General features: G+C 25.7%; 1 protein-coding gene and 1 long non-coding RNA gene across 2 annotated transcripts; both read left to right on the forward strand.

Annotated features, from left to right (window-relative positions):
- The first annotated feature begins 7,100 nt into the window (after nt 1–7,100).
- On the forward strand, nt 7,101–9,047 carry LOC136092459 (probable thiopurine S-methyltransferase). Its single transcript, XM_065820721.1, has one exon. It carries the CDS (start codon nt 7,106–7,108, stop codon nt 7,820–7,822), a length of 717 nt encoding a protein of 238 aa, XP_065676793.1. The 5' UTR covers nt 7,101–7,105; the 3' UTR covers nt 7,823–9,047.
- Nucleotides 9,048–17,899: 8,852 nt separating this feature from the next.
- On the forward strand, nt 17,900–24,586 carry LOC136091429 (uncharacterized). The gene is made up of 3 exons (XR_010643984.1): nt 17,900–18,021; nt 18,371–20,600; nt 21,254–24,586. It is a non-coding gene; the product is annotated as an uncharacterized LOC136091429 (long non-coding RNA).
- Nucleotides 24,587–25,112: the final 526 nt, after the last annotated feature.

The following is a 25,112-nucleotide window of genomic DNA, read 5'->3' on the forward strand; positions in this document are numbered from 1 at the left end:
GATTTTTTATTTCGACGCAAATTGTTTTTTGTACGCGTACTTTTTTAAAATAAATTAAAAATTGCTTTGCTTCACTTGCTCTTTGTCATGTTTTGAATTATGGTTAATTAGAAGCTAAAAAATATTAACTTTAGTTTATAATTAATGAATACACAGCAACTGCGGTGCAGTGGTTAAAGCACTTGCTATTGAAGCAAGAAACCTAGGGTTTAAATGCAAGCTCTGGGCACATTTCGCACCATCAGTAAGGAAGGAGGTTTGAACTTCCTAGTTAAATACTTTTCTGTTGTACTCAGTGACAAAACTGAAAGGTCTTCTTGGGGCAACTAAAAAAAAAGAATTTATAAAATTCTTAAAAATTTTTTTAAAATTTCTCTTTCAATTAAATGTGCTTTTAAAATCCAAATTCGGATTTCATTTAAATTTGGTTTAGAAGTCCAAATTCGTCTTCTAGTTAAACTTGAGCTAAATATACGTCCTAAACTCGGTGAATGCATTTGATCTAAGTTCGTCTTTCATTTAAATTCGAGTCTTAAAAAGTTGACTTTGCCCGTCCTTATACCAGAGACTAAATAGTTACATCTTTTTTTACTTCAAAAGTCATTCTACAGAAATTTATAATTTATTTGTTATAGAAGTTGTTTTTAAACGATTTTTTCTAACGGTTTTTTTTTAATGTATTTAATAGCTGATGATTGCAGTGTATGGCACGAAACTTTAAGTACTATTAATAATGGTGTTTTTCGTTTAAACAAAATTTAAATATTTATTGCTCTATTATAGTAATATTGAGCATTGTTTTAGGCTCAAGAGTTTTCGTATTATTTTAATATAAAATAATACATAAACAACCAATCAATATATATGTATATATATATATATATATATATATATATATATATATATATATATATATATATATATATATATATATATATATATACATATATATTTCGCTGACCTATTGTGTCAGCGTCATCAGGTAATGAAAAAAACGTTACAAAATAACATAAAACTAACCGTTTAAAAAAGAAGACATTAAATGCGGAAAATATAAAAACCAATCAAATAATATAATAGTGACGTCAGTTAAAGTTTCGTCAAAATTAATCCCCAAGTTTTTGTTTTCACATTATCCCCGTCATCTCTATTTAGAACAGTTCGTCCAATACCTATCTCGTGTTGAATTCTTGCTTTATTTATTTCCAGGGATTCTCTAACTTTTCTTATCCTGTATTCTGGAATGACTGTCAAGGTTTTAGGATTCAGCCAATCAAAAGTACCACTGCATGTTCTTAAATGTTCTGTGGCTCCTGAACTCAACCATCTTTGATTTTTACAGGCTCTTTGGTATTCCGCACTTCTTGAAATGATTTTGTTTTTGGTCTCACCAATATATTTACTTCCGCATGAGCATTTAAGCTCATAAACACCCGGATTTGAGTTCGGTGATAGTTTTGTTTTGTTGTTGCATAGTATGTTATTTAAATTGCGAGGTGAAGTAAATATAACTCTGATGTTTTAATTTTTAAATTCTCTTCGGAATTTAGGGCCAATTATAGATATCCAAGGTAGTTTAACAAACTGCTTATTTAATTTTTTAGATTTTAGATTTGTTTAGAATTTTTTGAAACGCGGTCTAAATAGTTTTTGGTTATTTTAATAAGATTACTTTTGTTATAGCCGTTTTCTAAAAATGTATCTATGAGTAAATCAATTTCTTGTGAGACATGTTTTTGAGAGCAGACTTGTTTTGCTCTACATAGAAATCTTTTAAAGACGCCAGTGATTATGCTTGGGTTGATGTTGGAGTTTGGTTTTATTTGAACATTGGTTATCGCATCCTTACGGTGTATTTGAAATTCATAAAATCCGTTCATTGTTTTTGTAATAGATGTATCTAAAAAGTTAAGTTGTTTTCTTCCGTTTTAAAGTTCAACAGTATATTTTATGGAGGGGTTTTGTTCATTTAAAGTTTTAAGAAACAGTTCTTGTTTTTCTTTCGAATCGAAGCAAGCACGGGTATCGTCTACATATCTTTTGTAGATTGGAATGAATTAACAAAGGCTATATTAAGGGCTCTTTTTTCTCTATTTTGCAAAAATGCTTCAGCTATGACCACTATCAATGAAAAACCAATTCGACCTGAAGTAGGTAAAACTCGGATTTTATCTTCGTATAAAAAGTTACACTTGCTTAATCAAAGTTAAATTATTTGGTGTCTATCTGAAAGAGTTAATTTTAATTTAAGTTTTTAAGTTTTTAATTTATATATATGTATGTATATATATATATATATATATATATATATATATATATATATATATATATATATATATATATATACATATATATATATATATATATATATATATATATATATATATATATATATATATATATATATATATATATATATATATATATATATATATATATATATATATATATATATATACATATATATATAAATATATATATATATATATATATATATATATATATATATATATATATATATATATATATACATATAATATATATATTTATATATATGTATACATATATATATTGTTTGATGAAGTGTAGTATTAAAATATTACAAAACTTATGTTCGCTGAAAAGTGGTCAATATTTAGAAAATCTTTTTTGATAATATATAAATTTCAAAACAGAGCGGTTTATATTTGAAAACGAAAAAGAAAAAACTTTAATTATGGAACTTTAAGTTTTATGCCAAATGTGAATCATCAGTCATATGATATAACTGATGATTGCCGTTAGGGATGGAACTTAAAGTTCCATAACAAAAGTTTTTTTCTTTTTCGTTTTTAATTGTATATAAATATATACGTGCCCCCTCACTATTTGTTTGAAACCAAATCAATATAGACTGTATATTTTCTTTGCTTATACAAATTCACTTTAAATAACTGTTTGTTATCAAATCATCGATGATTAACAATTTATCAGTATCACTTTAGTCAAGACACCTGATATCAGGTGTCTTGATTCAAGTGATACTGATAAATTGTTAATAGGGTCAAGTCATGAGCCAAATAACTTAATAATTAAAATTATACCAGCTCATTTAATAAATTCTCTTGAAATATATTAATACATATTACTTTTAATAAACTTTTTGTAACAGTAATATGTTTTATAATACATATATTATGTTACATCTTACTTTTATTAAACTACTGTTTACGAATTTGTATAAAAGTTGTTTTGCCTCACTCTACGTCACTTTTTCAACGGTAGCTCGTCTTCAAAATATTTTTCTAAATTATGTGGTCAGGCATACCTATGCCGTATCCAGTAATTTATATATGGTTAAAACCAAGAAATATTTTATCACGCCCTTTTTTTCTTTCGTTAATTCGCTTGTTTTGAAGATCTTCAGCTATTCTATCTGACGGTCTAATTTTTAAGATAACGGTCTAGTAATTTACTTTTAAAAATTCGAGATCACATCATATATATAAATTTTTTTTAGCGTTTTCATTTAAAATACTTAGTTTCTAGGGCTGTAAATCTTGGCTCGTGTTCGTGAACGGCTCGGTGATCGTCTCGACAAGAGCTCGTTCATGTTCGGCTCGAATGGTAAACGAGCCGGACTTGAACAAAAAATTAGGCTCATTTATTAAACGAGCCGAGCTTGAACATCATAGGCTCGTTCATATAGGCTCGATTAAAGCTCGAATATATATATATATATATATATATATATATATATATATATATATATATATATATATATATATATATATATATATATATATATATATATATTTATCCAATGCAATGAGAGCAAGACTTTTATTTGTGAAAATCTAATTTGAACTATTAGAGTGCAGTGTTTAATAGGAATTATTATGTTTGTGAGAGTTTACATTATGTTTGAACTTTGAACATTAAGTTTGAACATTGAACTATTAGTTTTAACTTTTATTTTGAACTATTAGATTTGTGGGATCTTATTTCATTATGTTGTTTATTTGCATGTTTAATAGACTGTAGGATTGTTTATGTTGTTTGTTGATTTGGACTTGCATTATTTACAGACGAGCCTTTAACAAACAGTTTTTTTTTACTAAACGAGCTTTATACTAACAGGTTACAATAATTATTTCGAATTTTAAACCAGTCCAGCTCGAGCAACATGTAAAACGAGCCGAGCCCAAACAATACTAATCCTTAACGAGCCGAGCTCGAACAAAGAATCTCATGTTCGAAACGAGCTCGAGCCGAGCCTGAACACTCTTAATATGTAAACGAGTCAAGCCGAGCCCAGGCAAGCTTGGCTCGATTTACAGGCCTATTAGTTTCATTTTTACTGTATACTATTATATACTTGTTATTACATTGTTATTATTATAATTTTTATTATTATTATTATTGTTATTATTATTGCTATTATTATAACTATTATTATTATTATAGTTACAAAATTATTATATATATATTATAGATATGTTTAAAAGAAAATGTATTGTCTATAACGAAAATGTATTGTCTATACACGTAAACAGTCATTTTAGACGTCAATAGGCTGCAACCAACTAAAGACCTTTAGTAAAGGTCAAGAAGAGTGAGCTTTCTCTTCTTAACCTTTAGTTGGCTTGCAGTGCATCAGCATTTACTTTTGTTTTATCGTAATCTCATTTTATTTTATTTTTCTTACTTTATTGTCATTATCATTGTATTTTTAATTTTATTTATTTATTGCTCAGAATTAACATATATTGCTGAAAGTTCAAAAAAAATCCTCTGAATTTTCAAAATGTTTATAATTTTCACAAAAATTTCACAATTTTCATAATATTTATAATTTTAACAAAAATTTCACAAATTTTTAAATGAAAATTTAAACATTTTATAATGTTAAATATTTTATAATATATATGCAATTCTAAAAATTGTGATTTTGATAGGATGAGCCATCTGACATTTTTCTAACCTTGTTCGTTTAAGATCTTTTATCAAATTACAATATCCTGCCACTTTTTAATCTTATTGCATATCAATTCTTTCTTAATGGTGTATAAAGATATTTAATTGATTACATTCATTGGTATTTTTTTCAAATTACACCTTTTATTGTTGTATTTATTTTTCAATTGTATCTATAGAAATAATTATAAATAATTATTATTTTAATAAATTTTATAACACGAAACATAAAAATTGCTGACATTTGTTTTAAAATTTGTATTTGTACTGAGGATGAACTATAAAGTTTCTTAGTATTTTATAAACTTGTTTTAAACTAGGAAGTTTTTTTTATCTCAATAAAAATATGTTTACAATTTAACATCACCTATGTTAAATTGTAAACATATTTTTATTGAGATAAAATAAGACTTCCTAGTTTAAAACAAGTTTATAAAATACTAAGAAACTTTATATATATATAGAAATTTTTATTATAGCTATCAGATAGCTGTAATAAAAATTATTGTTGATAAAAGAGAAGAGCTAAATAAATATTGGTGCATCTGATGGGCAAGTAGTGATAATGGTTAGGTTTTTCCTGGTGTGAATTTTTTTTAAATTATATTTTCCCAATCTTACAAAAGGTAAAAGTGTCTGCAACAAAAGAGTGTTGGTGCCACTCTGTGGAAAAACAGCTAATTTATTATGGCTATGTGAACAAGGTTTATCAGTACCTGGTATAGAGTTTTGTGAAGTGCCAATTATCAATTTTTTCAAAGAGAAGGGTTTATCATATGAATGCTATGAGAAAAGTTGTCATAAAGTTTATAAGTGTATTAGCAAAGATATTGTAATTTATCAAGGGGATTTCTTTTCAATGAATTCTGATATTTTAGGTGGAGTGTTTGATTATTGTTGTGATATTAGCTCATTGTCTGCTATGATCCCTAATGAGCAAAAACTGTATGTCGATAAATTAATATCTTTTTTGTCTTTTGATTGTCGTCTTATTCTAAACTGTTTTGAATATGATGTTACCTTGCGTAATGATAAACCTCTATATGCAATTTTCAGAGATAGGCTTGAAAATATGTTTGGTTATAAATTTATCATCAAAGAGTTATGTTGCAACACTGAAGATACATTACCAGAAGGCTATACTAGTCGAATCAGTTTTAATACAAGGCACATATATTATATGATTAAAAAAATAAACTAGAGAATTTTAAAAGATATATTTTAATCTTTTATGTAGAATTATTGAATATAAATTATTAGGTTTTAAAGTTTAATAAAATTGTTTAATGTCTAGTGAAAGTATGTTATATATTTATGTCTAGTAAAAGTATGTTATACACTTATGTCCATTGAAATTATGTTATATACTTATTTCCAGTAAAAGTATGTTATATACTTATGTCCAGTGAATTTATGTTATATAGTGTGTATAAAGTAGTAATATATTTTTAATTCAATGATTTTAATTTTTGCAGAGCAATTAATGGAGTTGTTTGTTTTTAATGAAAATAATAATTTTTAAACTTATTTTTAATGACTAATTTTATTTTTCTTGTAAATTAATTTTCCTTTAATTTTCTTTAAAGTTTGTGGTGTGTTTTTTCTCTATTAAAAAAAAAAAACAGAATCCTGGTTACCTACATACAGTGCCATAAGTCAAACTAAACATAAGGATACTACATGTATACATATTAATTATACTACATGTATACATATTAATTAATATTTTTTGGTCTCAGCATGCTTTATTATTATTTTTTTTTTTATTATATGATCAAAAATATTTGATAATAGTTGTTCTTCAGTGTTCATAAAATATATCTTCAAATAGTTTGCTATAATTTTTGGATAAATATTGTTTTTGTTATGTTATTTTTGTGCGCTGTTTCAACAGATTTAGTGATCAAACATATATACAAGCGATTAAGACATATATAGAAGCGATCAAAATATATTTATACTAAATATATTATGGATTAGGAAAAAGAAGCATAATTTTTTTTTTTTAATTCTCTAAATAATTATTTGTAGAGTCTCAAAAACTTTTGTCAAATTTAAATTATTTTAAATTTGACAAAAAGATATTTACATTAAAATAAATAATTTAATTTGTATAAATAAAATTAATTATTTATTATTTTGAATGTAGATGAGTAGCAATACAACTAATGTTGATAAAAGAAAGGAATTAAATGAGTATTGGTGCAATCGATGGGTAAATGGAAATACAGGTTGGGTCTTACCTGGTGTGAATCCTTTTTTTAAATCGTATTTTACAGTACTTACTGGAGGTCAAAATTTTTTTGAAAAAAGAGTGCTGGTACCACTTTGTGGAAAAACGCCTGATTTGTTGTGGCTGTGTGAACAAGGTTTATCTGTGACTGGTATTGAGTTTGCAGATATGCCAATTATTGATTTTTTCAAAGAAATGGGTTTATCTTATAAATTTAATGAAGAAAATGGTTATAAAATGTATGTTTGCGCGGAAAAAGATATCACAATTTATCAAGGAGATTTTTTTTTAATGAATGTTGACATTTTAGGTGGTCATTTTGACTTTTGTTGGGACATTAATTCATTATCTGCTATGATTCCTGATGAACAGCAGATATATGTTGATAAATTAGTATCTTTTTTATCCTCTGATGCACATATCATCTTAAACTGCTTTGAGTATGATGTTGCTTTGCGTGGTGGGAATCCCCCTCACGTTATTTTCAGAAATAGACTTGAAAAGATGTTTGGTAGTTCTTTCAATTATGAAGAGCTATGCCGAAATACTGAAGATGAACTTCCAGAAGGTTTGACCATTCGTATAGGCGCAGATGCACAACATGTTTACTACTTCCTTAAAAAACAATCATAATAATTTTTTATTTGCACATATTTTTTTTAGGTAATATAATAAGTAATAAATCAAAATGATTTTTTAAATTGCTTATAAGTTTTTACACTGTTTTTTTTAAATAATATTTGTTGTTATTTTTTATTAAAATAGAATAAGTTTTTATTACAATGTTTATAATTAATTACAAAGTTAAAATAATTAAAGAATTTTGACAAAATTTTTTGTTTTTCAATTTTTAACAGTTATTTTAGTGAAATTAAAGCAAAAAATTAAAATTGTTCGAAAAGATTTTTTTTAAACTTAATTTTCCCAAGGTCACCCTCTCTGATACGCTCACTATTTCCAATCTCTGTTTAAAGTTACCATTACCTTTTTCATCCTTTAGAGTCAAGTTGATGATCATTTATATGATCATCATCTCTGTTCTTTGTATATGCTTTTAGACATCATTAATCTTCTTTGCCCATTTTTCTTTTTTACTTGTGGTGTATTACTTTTAATGCTTAATTTTTTATTACCTATTTTTGTTACCTTTTTTATTACTGTGTTTACTTTTCCAAGAAGAAATATACACTATAAGGGGAAATATAATACACTATAAGGGGAGAATATAAACTATAGTCTTAGAGGGTACTTATTTCTTTGATTTGTTGTTCTAATTTTTAGTTGTTTGTTCTCATTACATAATGAATGCTTTACCACTACCACATATAATTCACTGCATCATCATCGCTTGCATCATCATCTCTTTTTGTTAGAAGTGAGATTAATTGAACTTGATCTACTTGCACATTACTCTCGCCTTTGTTGCCTTATATGCTTCACCAGGTGATTCAAATTTAAAAGGACCTAATTGTTTAATTTTTACCAAAATGAAATCATAGAAATTATTTTATACAATTTCTTTTACTAATAACAACTTTAGCTAAAGTTGTTTCTTAAATATTTTTTGCAAATTTATCTGAAGTATACATTTTTTCTATTAATTATTGAGAAATAGTAAATTTTTTCTGTTTATTTTTTTAATGATATATTAATAAATTTTTACTTTTTATTACGATGATACTTATTTTTTTTTTTTTTTACAAATAATTATTTTTAACATATGTTGACTAAAATTTCAGATAAAGTTCAATTCACTTTATTGTATGCGACTTAAAGATCATTTGACCTAATGAATATAAATGTATGACTTGATAAATAATTAAATGTATTTCACTTTAGAGAGGATTTATTATTTGAATCACATTAGTTTTTTCTTGCCGCTTTTAAAATGGTTCCAGAAAAATGTTCAAGAGGAACTCCAAAAATAAATCTGCCAATTTCAAATAATACACTCGGATGTACCTAAAATATTTTCAGTTAAACATTTTTAAAAAAGAATGGGTGCCAAGTACAACCATATGCATTGTTCTTGAGTGTGTGGCTGATAAATGAGCTTCTTCAATTTTAGGAATCTTGACTGGATCTTGGATGATAAGTCATGTTTTACCATTGGCAACACTATTGGAAACAATTCTCTAAATAATTTAAAATTTCAAATAATTTAAAATAATTTCAAATAATACACTCTGATGTACCTAAAATATTTTCAGTTAAACATTTTCTAAAAAGAATGGGTGCCAAGTACAGCCATATACATTGTTCTTGAGTGTGCTGCTGATAATTGAGGTTCTTCAATTTTAGGAATCTTGATTGGATCTTGGATGATAAGTTATGTTTTACCATTGGCAACACTATTGGAAACAATAGCTTTTAGTCAAACAATGTTTCAGGTATTTCACCAAATATCGAATTCCAAATGAAATAGAAATTTGAGGAAAAATTGCTTGTTTTTGTGATTGTATCACCCAATGGTGTGTCAAAGCCATTTACGATAAAAAGTTGCTTAACTATTAACACATGAAAATTCTCTGTATGGATCTTTCATCAACAAGCATCACAAAAATAAAGATTTCTTGTTTTGATCTGATTTTGCAAGTTCACATCATGAAAATGAAGTCATCAACTTCCTAGATTCGTAAAAGAATTATATTTCAAATTTTAAAAGTTCTCCTAATGTAATCAGAGGTTTGGCCTATCAAGAATTTTAGGCAATTCTGAAGTGCTCTGTCTATGAGGTTAATTTGAAAGCCAAAAGCATATGTCAACTCAAGAATTGCATTGAGAGTTGTTAATTCTGAAGTGGCAAAATGCTATTTTTACAAAAAATTTAATTATTTATATAATTTAATACTATATAATTATCTTCTTATTCTAATTATTTATTCTGTTAAGTTATTTATAATGTAAATTTATAATTTATTTTTATTGATTTGAAATAATTATTTGTATAGTTATTTGGTGGTATTTACTTCAGAATAGTTTTAACTCATTTGTAAATGATCTTGTCTGTAAAAACTTTTGTTAAAATATATTGATTAATTTAAAGCAATCTCTGGAAGACCAGAAATTAGAGTTGTTTGTTTAATGGTAAGAACAAAAATTAAAAAAAAAAAATTCAATATATTTATTATTGAATTATTTAAATTTTATTGTTTTTTTTTTAGAGCTGTAAATCAATAGTAATTTATGTTAATAAATAAAGAATGATTTAAGTTATCATAGTAAGGTATTTATGGCATTAGGGCAGTTTCGCAGTTACATCTGGGATCCTATTTTGATTATATCACAAATAATTGCTGTACAGTCAGTTTTTTACTTGTGTTTGGGAGTTTGGATTTTTTTGTATTTATAGTTTTATTGGACAACAGGTTCTAGTTCAGCATTTGTTTGATCCAACGGTTTGTCTTTTTTTATATATGACATAAGTAAATAATCAAGAGATGCATTGGATTTAGATTTCTACTATATTCTGAGTTTTCTAATTTGGACAGAACAGAATCTTACATGAAGAATATTAATGTTCATTTTGGGTATAGTTCTAATGTAACCATCATAATTAAATAATCAAGAGATGCACCAATCTTAGTATATATAACTGCCAATCAGGTATAATTTGATTTTTAAATTTATGTGTATAGTTTAATTTTTAATGTGACTCACAATTTACAGTAAAAGTTATGCTAGTATTATAAAGTCTCATCATGCTTTGTCATAGTTAAAACATATAAACTCTTTTAACTATATAAATTTATTAAACAATGTAAATTAATTCCTTGAATAGTAGAATTCATAACTTTGAATCTTTATGACACTATCCTAAACAACAATTGGGTTACAGGACTGATATCATCATTCTACACCATCTAATTCTAAAATAACAGTAGTCTATCTTTGTTTTCATGGTAACAAAGGTTATTTAATTTTTGGCTCAAATGTATAATAATACTCTATGATAAAAAATTTTTAAGTTTCAAAGTTGTTTTTTGTACTTTTTTGCAATATTCGGAGCTCAAAGTATTTGGCATTGAAAAATCAAAAATTAAATTATAATTATAATTATAATTTAAATATTAATATGAACATAAATTTAAATCAACATTTATGTTGTTTTAATTTTTCACAGAGGTTTAAAATGATCCCAGGTTATATTGTTTTTAATTGAAAAATTTTTAAATGTTCTATGTTTTTGAAAAGTGAAAAAAAATTTTATTGTTTTTTTAAAGTTAATTTTTTATTGTTTTACCCTTTTATTATTCACAAAAGTTTTTCCACTTTAAATTTGCAGATGAAAACATGTGTGCAAAAAAAAAGAAAAGGATAAAGCTTTACACTGTGTTATAAAACAGGTTCTAACCTTAACTTTCTGACCCGAAAAAATCCATTAGTGGAATGATACTCCACACTATGTTAATCACTTATATATATATCAAAATTAGATTACAACTTACTGGCAAGTTATTTACATTTGAGTTTTTATAATTTATTGATTGCACAAACATGTAAAAGGCGGCTTATTTTGCACAGCCCTGAATTATGATTATTTTGTAAATACTGTTTATTTATTTAATTATTTTTAATTATTTTTTTTAAGGTGATATATTTTAGTTTTTTTTTATGTTTTATTAATAAAATAGCTGAAAAACTTTTTTAAACTTGCTATTTCATAAAAATTATAAGACTCACTACTCTACACCCATTAAAGTTATTAGACTCACTACTCCACATCCATAAAAATTATTAGATTCACTACTCAACATCTTTAAAACTAATTAAAAATTTGGGAGTTAACAGAAAACAAAGTAGAAAGTTAAAGAGCAAGAAAGTGTTAGAAAATATGGAAAACTCTAAATTGTATGAGTGAGGAAAACATCTAGATGGGAGAGAATTTCAAACCATTAATGTGACAGGAAAAGAAACAGATAAATAAATGTTTTTTGAGCATGAAGGAACAGGTAAAAAATGAAACTTTGCTAAATGATAAGTCAGTCAAAATTAAGTTTTCCTTGATGAAAAGAGTGGTGATAGCTTGTTTGAGTAGCAACCTTGGTAGAATTTGTAGAAGAAAAAAAAACTTAAACCTTTTTTCAATCCTTTTTTTGTATAAAGCAACTGTAAAAACGATTATTTAAGCAAGGTTTTATGGGATGTTCTTTTTTATATGATATGGACGATGACTGTTTAAGTTTGATTATCTGTTTCTTTGTAAAGTATATCCATTTTAATGTATTTGTTGTTTTAAAGGGTAATGGATATCTCTAGAAAATTAACTACTTTATACATTTTTTCATTCTTTTTGAATTTAATGTCAAAATTAATTGTAAAATTATTTGAATCATGCAATTCTGTAAGTGATGTTTAGAACCTAGCAATATCTAGACATTTTAAAAAGTTTTTGAAACCATCGTTGACCTACCTTTAATAAAACTATATATATATATATATATATATATATATATATATATATATATATATATATATATATATATATATATATATATATATATATATATATATATATATATATATATATATCTGTGTGTGTGTGTGTGTGTGTGTGTGTGTGTGTGTGTGTGTGCATATATATATATGTATATATATATATATATATATATATATATATATATATATATATATATATATATATGTATATATATATATATACACTCAAACCTCTTTTTATGCAGTCCTTTTTTATGCGATACTTTATTTGTGCGTTTTGTTTCATGAGATTTTTTTTGTGCTATCTCATTTAATTTAATTTTTGAATGCGCAATAAATTCAATCTCAACGATTAAAATGTGTAATATGTATGTACATACGTCATTATATAGTTACTGTTATGAACATGCAACCACAAATTGCGTTACAACGTTAACTTTTATATATTTTTTATATAAGAGTTGAATTGAATTTTTGTATAGCAATGCAAAGAGTTTCATGCAGTCTGTATCTAACCACATAAAAAAAATGTTTTTAATATTGCTTTGAAAACTGTTTTTTATAGGTACTCCTGAAGTTTTATATGATTTTTATATTTTTATAAGTTTTATGTGATTTTAATATTGTTTCGAAAACTATTTTTTATAGGTACTTTTTTTATGGGTTTTCTTTTTGGCCCCTATCTACCGCACAAAAAGAAGTTTGAGTGTGTGTATATATATATACACATATTTATATACACATGTATATATCTAAATTTTCTCTTCAACTTTAAGTTTCACCATTGCTGGATCATCAGGAAGAGTTACTAAATCTCAAAAAAAAAATTCAATTTATAGAAAAAATGATTTTACAGGAAGTTATAAATTATTATAACTAAAAATAAAACTAAAAAATTTTTTTAATTACTTTTTTTTTGGTTAACGGGAAGTTACAGAAAGTAATTATTAAATAAATTTATTTGGAATTAGGATAATTTAATTTGGTCATTTGTTTTATAATTTTTTAAGAGGTATTCATTTTCATGCCTAAATTTAGAAATTAATTCAGATTTTTTATTTAATAAATTTTCCGGATTTAAATGAGTAATTATTTCAAATTTTTCTTGCAAATATAGCATACATTTTTTGGAAATGTTGTTATAGGCAGGGGCAGATTTTAGAATAGACCATTGTAAATTAAAATTTTTTTTTTTTTTTTTTAAATCCCAAATATTTTTTGACAGCATAGTCTCTTTTGAATATTTTTTGTGTTTAAACGATTGTTTGTGGTTGGCATAACGTTTTTTCCATTCCCCCTCGATTAAGCCAATATATTGTTTATCAGGGTTATTTTGTGAGGAAACAATGCACTTGTATATTACATTTTTCGAAAAGCATTTTCCATTTAGAGGGAAATCCATTTTTTGTTTACAATTACAATAATCAGTGTTTTTTTTCTTTTATATGTTCATTTTTATTAATTAACACGTAGTTGTGGCCTTTTATAATTCTTTCTAAATTTTTTGTACAACTATAACTTACTTTAATGGTATTTCTGTTAAAAATCTTATGTAATTTATTAAAGGGAGGAAAATGTTTGTCTACTAATTTTAGAAAAGTTTTACCTATATTTGTTGAAACATTTTTGCTGTACGGGGGGGGGGGGGTTGAACTAAATTATGTTTCTATTTCTATTACGCTTTTTTGCAATTTTCTTTTCAAATTTTAGCTCGAAATTTTGAAAGCCACTTTTTTTATGGGCATCTTCATAAACGCGTCTAGAGGAGTTAAAAATATTTTCATTAGAAAAGTTTTGGTTTAGCCTATTGTTAATTGAAATTGGAATTTGTTTTAGAATTTGAGGGGATGGTTCGAACTCACATTTATATACTATAATTTGTCATTAGGTTTTTTGTAGGGCTTATAGGAACTTTCTGAGAGGTTAAATGTGACATCAAGACAGTTCACTATTTTTAAATTTATGTTTATTTCAATTTGGAAACCAATGTTTTTAAAAGCTTTAATAATATCTTTTCTAATTTTATCGAGTTGTGGGCCTGATTTTTTATGCATTATTATTAAACCATTGTCGCGATAAAGACCTAATTGATTAATTTGGATTATTTTAGCTAGGTATTTAAATTATATAAACCTACAAATTTGCAAATTTCTGCTCCGTCGTAACTTCCCATTGTTACATCAAAGCATTTGTTCGTGGTTTTTTTCTTCCATGTTTCCTTATTAGAATAGAGTAAAGTTTTTCTGCAGTGCTTAATTATATGGATAGTGTCCTCAGTAATTTCTAAATGGGATTTTCCAAATTCTATTGTTTTATCTAAAATTTCTGCTGTAATTGTATATATTATATTATATATATAATTAACATATATATATATACGTGTATATATATATATATATATATATATATATATATATATATATATATATATATATATATATATATATATATATATATATATAAACATATATATATATATATATAAACATATATATATATATATATATATATATATATATATATATATATATATATATATATATTTATATATATATATATTTATATATATATATATATATATATATTTATATATATATATATTTATATATATATATATATATATATACAGGGCTGTCCCGAAGAGGTCTCTCATGGGGGTGTCATAAGTATTTTTTGCCAACTAGAGACCTAAAAAATAAAAGAAAAAAAAAAAGTCCATGATATTTGACATTTTCCTACTATACTTCAAAACTTATTAACTGTAATGCTAAATGTACAAGTAAGCCAACTCAAATGCATATATAACAGCTTTGAGAGAGGGGAACACCCCCTACACCCCCTGTTCGGGACGGCCCTGTGTATATATACATGTATATACTTAAATACATGTATACATATATACATATATATATATATATATATATATATATATATATATATATATATATATATGTATATATGTATATATATATATATATATATATATATATATATATATATATATATATATATATTTATATTTATTATATTTTTAAAAGTACGGTTTTGTGGGATGAAAAATATTTAAGTTATATATAAAAAAACATATAAAAATACAACGTACAAAAGCATTAAAAGCTTACTTTAATTACAGAACTTTTTTAGAACTTGATGAAAATAATAAGGAAACAATTTTTAAATCGAAGCATAGTAATTTATGCATTTAAAATATGAGCTATACATTAGTAAAAAATATTACCTAATATACTTTTATAATTTGTGCTTACTGGTTTAAAGCAAAACTTCAGCGTTTTATTCTCTCTGAAGAAACGAGCTCAATTGGTGTATGAAACTTTAAACAAAATAGAAGGAGTTACCTGCAACGAAGTTTTTGTTAATTTATTAGTGGTATTATAAATTATTTATATATAAATTATTATTAATTAGTGGTTTCCGTCAAAAGGAAGGAACCTATCATTTTCGGTAATTTTCTTAGTTGTTTTTTTCGTAACTTTTCATAAAAATTATCTTAAGTCGTAAGTTTTTGTTGTTATTTTTATTTTGTGCAATTATCTTTTTGTTTTATTGTAGTTTGACTATTCTTCCGCCAGAAGACCAGTTAAAAGTTTTTTTGGAAAAGTTTAAAGAATTTCATATTAAATTTTTAGAAGCTTACAAATAATTTATTTTAAACCTTAAAACAGATGAATATAATAAAAAAATTCTGATTATTATTGTTTATTTAAGCTATATATTTGTTTGTGTGTGCGTATATGTGTGTGTTTATATATATATAGCAAAATGTTATTTCAATTAAAAATGTATATATATATATGTATATATATATATATATATATATATATATATATATATATATATATATATATATATATATATATATATATATATATATATATATATATATATATATATATACATACATACATATTAAATATTATTAGAGCAATGAATATTATTAGTGCGCATAGTTATGCCTATTGTTCGTATTGTTAATTATGGTTCTGTATTCTGTAAAATGCACTAATTCTTAGTTTTTAAGTAGTTTCTAGACTATTTAATGGGCGGATATATGTTCCATGCGGTCTCTCGAGTAAAGTCAACAAGCAAATTAGAGCTAATATATTCTTATTTTAAAGTAGAATTGATGTTGTTCGTTGTTTAAAATGAAACTTTAAATAATCGTTTGTTTGTTGTTGGTTGTTTTTATTTTTCTAATTTTTATAGCCTGTTTTCATTTTTTAGAAGAAGTTAGAACTAAAATGACTGGTAAAATAGTTTTTTAGTACAATGTTTCTTTTTTAGTAAACTGTTTCAGTTTTGTCGTTAGTCTTTTTAGAACATTTTAAACAAGTATTGTTTCATTTTCTAGAGCAGTTAAGAGGAGCTGGTGGCTTTTTTAGTAAGTTCAATTCATTCATAATGGAGAATAAAATTTTATTTATGTATTTAATATGAAAAGTTAAAAAAATAGGACTGTTGTTTGTGGTCATGTAAGTTTATATACATATGTTTGCGTTTATTTCAATCTATTTTGTATTTCTCTATATCTATATGTAATATTTTATATTCTTAGGAAAAATAATAAGGAATATAAAAATTAAAAAAAATTGTTGTGGAATTTGTCAAAGAATGTTGTGTTATGCTATTTGAATATGTATTTATTAGAAATTTTTAATTTTGTTCTTAAAAGGTTTCATTTTTTTCATTACAATGTTGTGAATTGTAGTCTGCATTCTTTGTTACATTAAAAATAATTGATGCTAATAAATGTTGTTTTATAGTTGTTAAAGGTTTGCGTATATGTTTATATTAAGCTCAAAGTTAAAAAGTTTTTGATAAATGCATGTATGTGGTGATATATGTTATATAGTTGTTTTATAAATGTGTTTTTATAATATTATGAAATGTATTTTATATAATATGCACATGATTGTTAAATGAGGTGTTTTTATATGTTATATAACATTAAAAAAAATATTGTGTTTTATAGTTAGTATAAAACGCAATATATTTTTATAGTTACTTTTTATAGTATAAAACACAATATATTTGAGATATAGCTCTAGAGCAAGATTCGTCAACCTTACCAGTCAAGCGGTGTTACTGCTTTAGGTCTAAGTGTTGTCTAACCTTCAATATAACTATTCTGAAAATACATAACATTATCTTTGATAATTTTTAACAAAAAAGTTATACTAATGTTATTTCCATAAAATTGGTTATTACTACTTTGAAATTTCTGTGATGCTATTAACTATTTTTGTCTTTTTTAGAAAATTTAGAAAAATAAAATAAAATTTTGTGCCAACACTGACATGGCATGTCACATGTTATTGTATGTAAAGGTTAAATTTTGTTATGAGGATTACAGTTCTTATGAAAAAAAAAAGAAGGTAAAGAGTATTGTTTGTATATATTTATTTTGTTTACTTTGAATCTTTTTAAATTCTCTCGCGTCATTTTTAAAATTTTTGTTTGCACATGTTTATTGTTTGCTTTTTTGATAAGTATGTGTATGTGGTAATATGTGCTTTATAGTTGTTTTATCAATTTTTTTTTATAATAATGTTAAGTGTTTTTTGTTTGTTTGTGTATGTGTTAATATGTGTTATATAATTGTTTTATAAATGTTTTTAAATATGTATATAAGGTATATATTTAACCTTTAACATATTTAAACACATTTATTGTGTTTATAGTTGATACATATGTTTATATTATGTTGTTTCCATGTTTTCAAAGTGCTACAACTTGGTAAGCGTGTAGAGCAAGATTTGTTGACCTTGCCAGCCAAGTGATGTACTTATAACAGAGAGTTACACAACAGTGTTTAGTATCAACCTGTTACTGCTTTAGGTCTGGGTGTTTTTAAGCCTTTATTATTAATTATTCTAAAAATACATAATAATGTGTTTTAATAACACTTTGCGTAATGTTGTTTCTTATGTTCTGTTATATATGAATTTTATGTTACTTAAGTTATGTTATATGCATATTATATTAACTTATGATGTGTGCTATTGTTGTGTGTTGTTGCTGTGATGTTGTTGTTTTGTTATCTTTTGAGTTGATAGACATTTAGCTTACCTTCATTTGGTGTCTATTGTTAAAAATGATAAATAGGTAATTTTATTATTTAAAATCACTGCCTTAAATCATTCACTAAAAGCCTAGACAAATTATTTTGTCATATATGCAATTTATTTCATCTCAATTTGATTTTTTGTCTTTAGCACTGTTTATTATATGATTTTGCTATAAATAATTTGGAATCATGATGTACCAGCATAAATTATTTTCTAAAAGCTAACATGAAATAATAATATTTAACAACTACTACCCTAGTAAATCACAACAGTTTTTCTCTATAAGGTACATTGACATTTTTTGTATGTAATGTTTTTCATATTTATTTACTTATTCATTACATTTTTTAGTTTAGATTTATCAGATTATGTATTTATGTTGTACATAATACATAGTCTGATAAATCTAAATCTAAGTTAATTTATTTTCAAACATCTCCTAGCTGATATATATATATTTTTTTAAAGTCATAAGAGTATTGTATTGTATATGTAATCTTAGGCCAAATCAAGATATTCCGCCTACATATTGTCAACTATACATCTATGAACCACTTTCAGCAGTAAATTTTAGAATGCGACAATGTGGTAATGATCTTTTCTTAAATGTTTAGATTGCAAAATTTTATTAGTGTAGAGAACCCAATTTCTCCTGCATTTAAAAACATAGCTGAAGTGGAAGATGAAGAAATTCGCCGGATAGCTATAGATGGTTGCTCAGTCTCAGTTATAAAAATGACTTTACTTGAAGGGCAAGATAGACGTTGCTATAATCTCCTATCACATGTTGCAGTTGTATTTGTTGGCAAAGATGGTGCTCCACCTGCTTCTGGGGAAGTTGTTATTTACCCAAGAGGTCATCGTCTTAAAACTATATCAAGTATGTCTGCCAACTTAGATCCTATGGTTTATTCTCTATTTTTTCCAAGGGGTGATGCTGGTTGGCATTATCAATTGGTTCACCACCCTGAATGTGCTACATTGGTTAGAAATCATGCTACATTATCTCAGTATTACAATTATAGACTTTTAATTAGACAATTAACCTAAACAGAGAAGCAAGCTGTATGATGCCTTGCACAAACATGTAAACGACCTTGGAAATGATCATAATATTAGACCAGGCTGTGTTGTAGTTTTGCCATCAACAATGTAGCAAGTCCTATAGCTTTATTTAATTTAATTTTTTTTAATATAGTAGTTTTAATTTAAAAAATGTTTGTTCCAGGTTTTTTGCTTTTATGTTTACATTTTGCTTTTCTGTTTATATACTTAAAAAAGACATGGATTTCAATTAATCTTAAGTTGAAATATAGTCTTTAATTAAAAAAGTTCACAATTTGTAATATTCTTTTACATTTATTTATAATCCAATTGTAACAATAGTAATACTATTGGTAGTATGTTTAAAGAATACAGTGAAGTTGAAATGGCTATTAATAGGCGAAGAATTTATTTTTGTATATTCTAATAGGCAAAAATAATTGTTGTCCAAATAAAAGAGATAGAGCTAGGCAAGGTGAAATTAGTTATTGTTGAAATATAAAATATGCTACTCGGCAAGCAGAAAATTTACTTGCCAGAATTCAGTGTCAAGCAGTGTTAATGTTTGTTTACTTGATTTTAAACACTTTAGAACAATACTAAAAATGAATTTTACTAATTATAGTAACAGAGTTGATAATAGTTTTAAATCAAAATGATTTTAAATTTTTTTTTAAATTCAAACATAATTATGTTCTTTTTTTTAGTTGCCTTTGTCATCACTTGATTAGTTTGCTTACTGTTAAAACATGGTTTTAATTTTGTAAATTTAATGATATGAAATTTACTCTATTAGTCATTAGTCAACAGTTAGAGAGAAGCTGGAACTTCAAATAATAAAGGTAAAAATAGTTTTGTTTACTGGTAACTTAACAAAACCAGTTAATATTATTTATTCCATGTCTTTTACTTTTTTTATTATGCTGCTTTGGAAACACTTTCTTTCTCTCCCTATCTCTCTTAGATGAGAGTTAAATGAGAATTAGTACAGGGAGCATCAATAAAGCATGTAATTATTGAGCTTTTACGTATTTCATATTTAATACCATAATTGATAATGACCATGTATATAAAATATTTTACGAGTTGCTTGCTATTTTATGATATAATTATTCAAATTGTTTAACCATAATTGTTCAATATTGAAACAAATAAAATCTTTTTAGTTCAAGTATTTTAGTTGATAAAACATATTATTAATTTGTGGTGTTATTTAGCCGTGTTTTAAAGTTAAGTTGTCTAGCCTTTTCATAATCTTTTTTTTTTTAATTATTTTGGAGAGACATAGTAATGTCTGCAATGTGTGCTTACAAATATCTTATGCTGTGCGCTATTGTTTCTGTGTTTTGTGTTGATAGAGCTGGGCTGTTATAGCTATTTTTTTAATTCTTTATACTTTCTGTTATATTATTATCTGTTATATTCTACTAACAATAAAATGCAAATGATACTATTGTAATTAAAAATTGTAATTATTTTTCATTTCTTTTTTTAGGTGTTGGCAGGCTTTACTTGGCTTTCTTTTTATGGTACCTGCTGTGTTTAACAGATTTTAAAAAGAACTTAACGATGTTAATGTTGTCTTTTTGTTGTTAACTATAAGCAATGATTTAATTACTAATAACCCGTATTACGGGTTGCTTACTGCTATTACATACATATTTTTCTTTATTTTAAGTTATATAGTAACTTTTTCTTTGCAAAAAAAATGCAGTAATTTGAGATTCGGAACATTAAAAATCTCAAAACTTGTGCTCCAGCAAACTCAAAAAACAATAAGTTACTCAACTTCATGCTATACTATTTTTAACTAAATTTATATTCATCAATATTCGAACTTCATTAGATAATAGTCAGTGTCTAAAAGTTTTGGCAATGTAAAGTATCCCCTTGTTTTAGGATTTTGATTATGTTTACAGGGCAATTCCACTGTTACTTAAAAGTATTTTGACTTTCGTGATGTCGCGTTTTTAAATATTTTAACAGGTTAGATGTTTATATATGTATTAATCATTCCAAAATAATTGATTTGTTTTCCTGTATATTGAAATTTCGTTCAATTAATATAAGTTAAGGAATTATAGTTGATTATATTCTGTGTTACGTATGGGACGCAAAAAAACATTGCATTAAAATGTGTTTTTTCAGTTGAATATTTAGAGACAAATATTTAACCTAGGTGAACTGGCTTTTTAAATTAAATTAAATACAGGTATTTGTACCTTAAAATGTATGTGTACCTTAAAAAGCTGGTAATTGAATTTTGGTCTCATATTTTAAAATCAATTGGAATAAGGTTTATATTATACAAGGAAGTAACCAAGGCATAAAAGAATATAATTTAAAACAATAATTCCGCTCAATTTTTCCCAGAGGTGGTTCAAACCCCACCTCTGGGAAAGTTTAGCGACATCGGTTTTAAGGTGCACATTGCTTTTCTAAAATCTCTAAAATACCTACATTTCAAGGTGCACATTCAAAGACCTACATTTTAAGGTGCACATTGGTTTTCTAAAGTCTCTAAAATACTTATCTTTATTGTCAATTTTAGTTTTACGACTTATTTATCAAATAAGAAAAAAAATTTAAATTAACAGATAAAACACAATTTTATTTAAAAAAAGAAATAAAATGTTCATAAAAATGTCAAGAGTTGATATTCATGATCCATTCAGAGGCTTCTATTATTTTTGGTTTAATACTGTCAACTTTGCAGGATTGCTTGTTACAAACTGACTCAAAACATTATTGCAAATAGGGCACTGCTTGTAGCCAAATACACAACACCTTTCTTTACATGGACATTGAAGTTTGCATTTGATAAATTGTTCTTTAAATATTGCATGGTTTTTTTTATTTACCTGCTTCCTCTCGGCTTTTTTCATTTTTTTTCAGTTTTCTTTTCATTTTTTTTCAGTTTTCTTTTCATTTTTTTTCAGTTTTCTTTTTCAGTTACCGCTTCTTAGACCTTTTCCCCCTCCATTGATCCATGTTGTTGAGTTACTTTTATGGTTTTTCTAGAGATATCTTTTGGAGTAACCTTTAAATATGGTAGCAAATCAGGAACATCTTCAATAAGTAATGGAGGTTCAGTAAGATCATGGATAAATATTTTTCAATTTTTTTCTGTAATAATCACAAGAACCTGTTCTGGTGATTTACATCGTGAAGGGATGAAACAAATGAGATTTTTTCTACAGAGCATTGTTTTGGGGTCTGAGAAGACTGAATAGTTGCTATACATCTCGTTGTTTGCTAAAATTTATTATTTTGCATCCAGTTAACATTTAGACCTAACTCTGCAATACTTTTGCTGCTTTAATTCTTTTGTTGTCCATGATGACGATGTCTCTCATAATATTTCCATAAACAGAGAACGATCAATTTTCATAGAAAATAGTATAGATTTACGTTGGCAATAATGGTGGTGTAAAATATGATTTACTTGCTCCAACGTTTGTATTACACCTGTTGTGTCTGGCGGACTAACAAAAAGACGACAATAATGAAGGACACTTACTTCAAATCTTGAAGAGTGACTATCTGTTAGTACCACCCCAGGTCTCTCTACATTTTTCTCTGTTAACTTGCAATCAAAGAATTTATAGAAATCAAGTAGAAAGTTGTGATCTTGTATTCCATGTTTTGTAGTTGATGTAAGCAAATTTGTAATCTTTTCCACAGTAGATTGGTAATTTTTTGTAGATTGGTGCCATTTTGCTGGTTACTCCTTTTCCTGATAATATAACGTGGCAAATAACTACATCCCTAGCACAAGACACAAGTTGGTGAATACAATCTCTGTTCTCGCAGGTCATTTAATAGCAATCTTCAGCAAACACCAATCGACTTGCACTCCCGTCAACTCCAAAGCTTATGAACTTTCATATGATTAAACATTCATCATGATTAAACATTCGTTTAGTATCTATTATACCGCACCACACTCCTTCTGAAGTTTTCTTACTGTTCTTCATTATACCTGAAATTTTAAATTCTTCGACTATTTGACTTTCACCAATTTCTCTAATGCAGTTTAAGGCACATTTCAAAGAAACTCTCTCTTGTCTTGTTTAAGTTAGACTGGGGTGCTTTGCCATGAATCTTGACCATAAAGAACGCGATAGTTTATTTGTGAGTATTGCTTTTTCTGCATTAGGTGAAAGCTTGCAGTATAAACAATGATTTTTCAGGTTTTTATTAGCATGCATACAATACCTTATTATATTTAAAATGACTTTGGACAGTTCTTTCATACAATACTACTGCATTCACTTTTTTTTTATTTTAGTTTTTTATTTTTATTTAGATGCCCATAGAAGTTTTTACGGTCTTATCACAGAGCACCGCGAGCATTTAATTGGAAGTTTACGCCACCTATCTCACCGATGTCGCAAAACTTGCCCAGAGATGGGGTTTAAACCACGGATCCTTTGTTTCTAAGGCAAGTGCGCAACCACATCGCCACGGCTGCTCATCCTTTGTTAAAATTGAGAGTTGGTTATTTTTTTACCAATTTAAGCACCATCTAAAATGCGATTTATTGTTCTAGGATCAACATTATAATCACCTTGTTTAACAGATTTGTAGCCTCGACAGTTGTTGTTTTTTTTACAATAATCCACAGCATTTGCTAAAATATTTTCGTTCAATTCTATTTCGTCTCTGTAAGAACCTGCTTGATATTTTGTTTTAGGTCTTAACCTAAGATTGAACTTTGGTCTTAACCTAAGAATAAACTTTGGTCTCATTTTAATATACTTTAACTGTAAAAATAAATTTAAAAGTTTTATGAATAATTTAAAATATAACTTTTTAGTTCTTTAAAGAATCTTATCTGCATTTTAAGGTACAAAAATCTGAAAATCTGAAAGTCATTTATACAATCTATTTACTTGAAATTGACATAACACACCTCTACACACAATGGTAAATAAATTGTATTTTTTTAATAATATTTGAATAAATATTTGACGATCTGATTCTACTAAAACAGTATCCTTTGAGGTAAAATAAACCTAAATGAATGAACAAAAAAAATAAAGAAATGATTCAAAAAATAACTAATAAATGTAACAATTTAGACCTAGTAAATAAATTGCAAATAAGAAAAAAACTCAAAACTAGTATATAACAATTAAAAAACACTGAGAATGTATGGGTATTAATAAAAGTTTTTCTTCTCAAAAAATTGAAAAGACAGACATAGATTTCAATATCCTGAACTTTTTTGATTTACCAGATTCTGATAAAGCTCCAGAAGTATCATTGTTAAATTTGATTTTTGGCTGTAACATTTAAGATCCATTCAGTTTAAAACTGATTGCAAAGTCAACAAAAGCATTGATAAAAAC

This window comes from Hydra vulgaris, chromosome 15 (genome assembly GCF_038396675.1).
Source record: "Hydra vulgaris chromosome 15, alternate assembly HydraT2T_AEP".
Lineage (NCBI taxonomy): Eukaryota > Metazoa > Cnidaria > Hydrozoa > Anthoathecata > Hydridae > Hydra > Hydra vulgaris.

Bases quoted from the DNA above. Each gene is read 5' to 3' on its own strand.
- LOC136092459 (XM_065820721.1), top strand. From the start codon at position 7,106: ATGAGTAGCAATACAACTAATGTTGATAAAAGAAAGGAATTAAATGAG.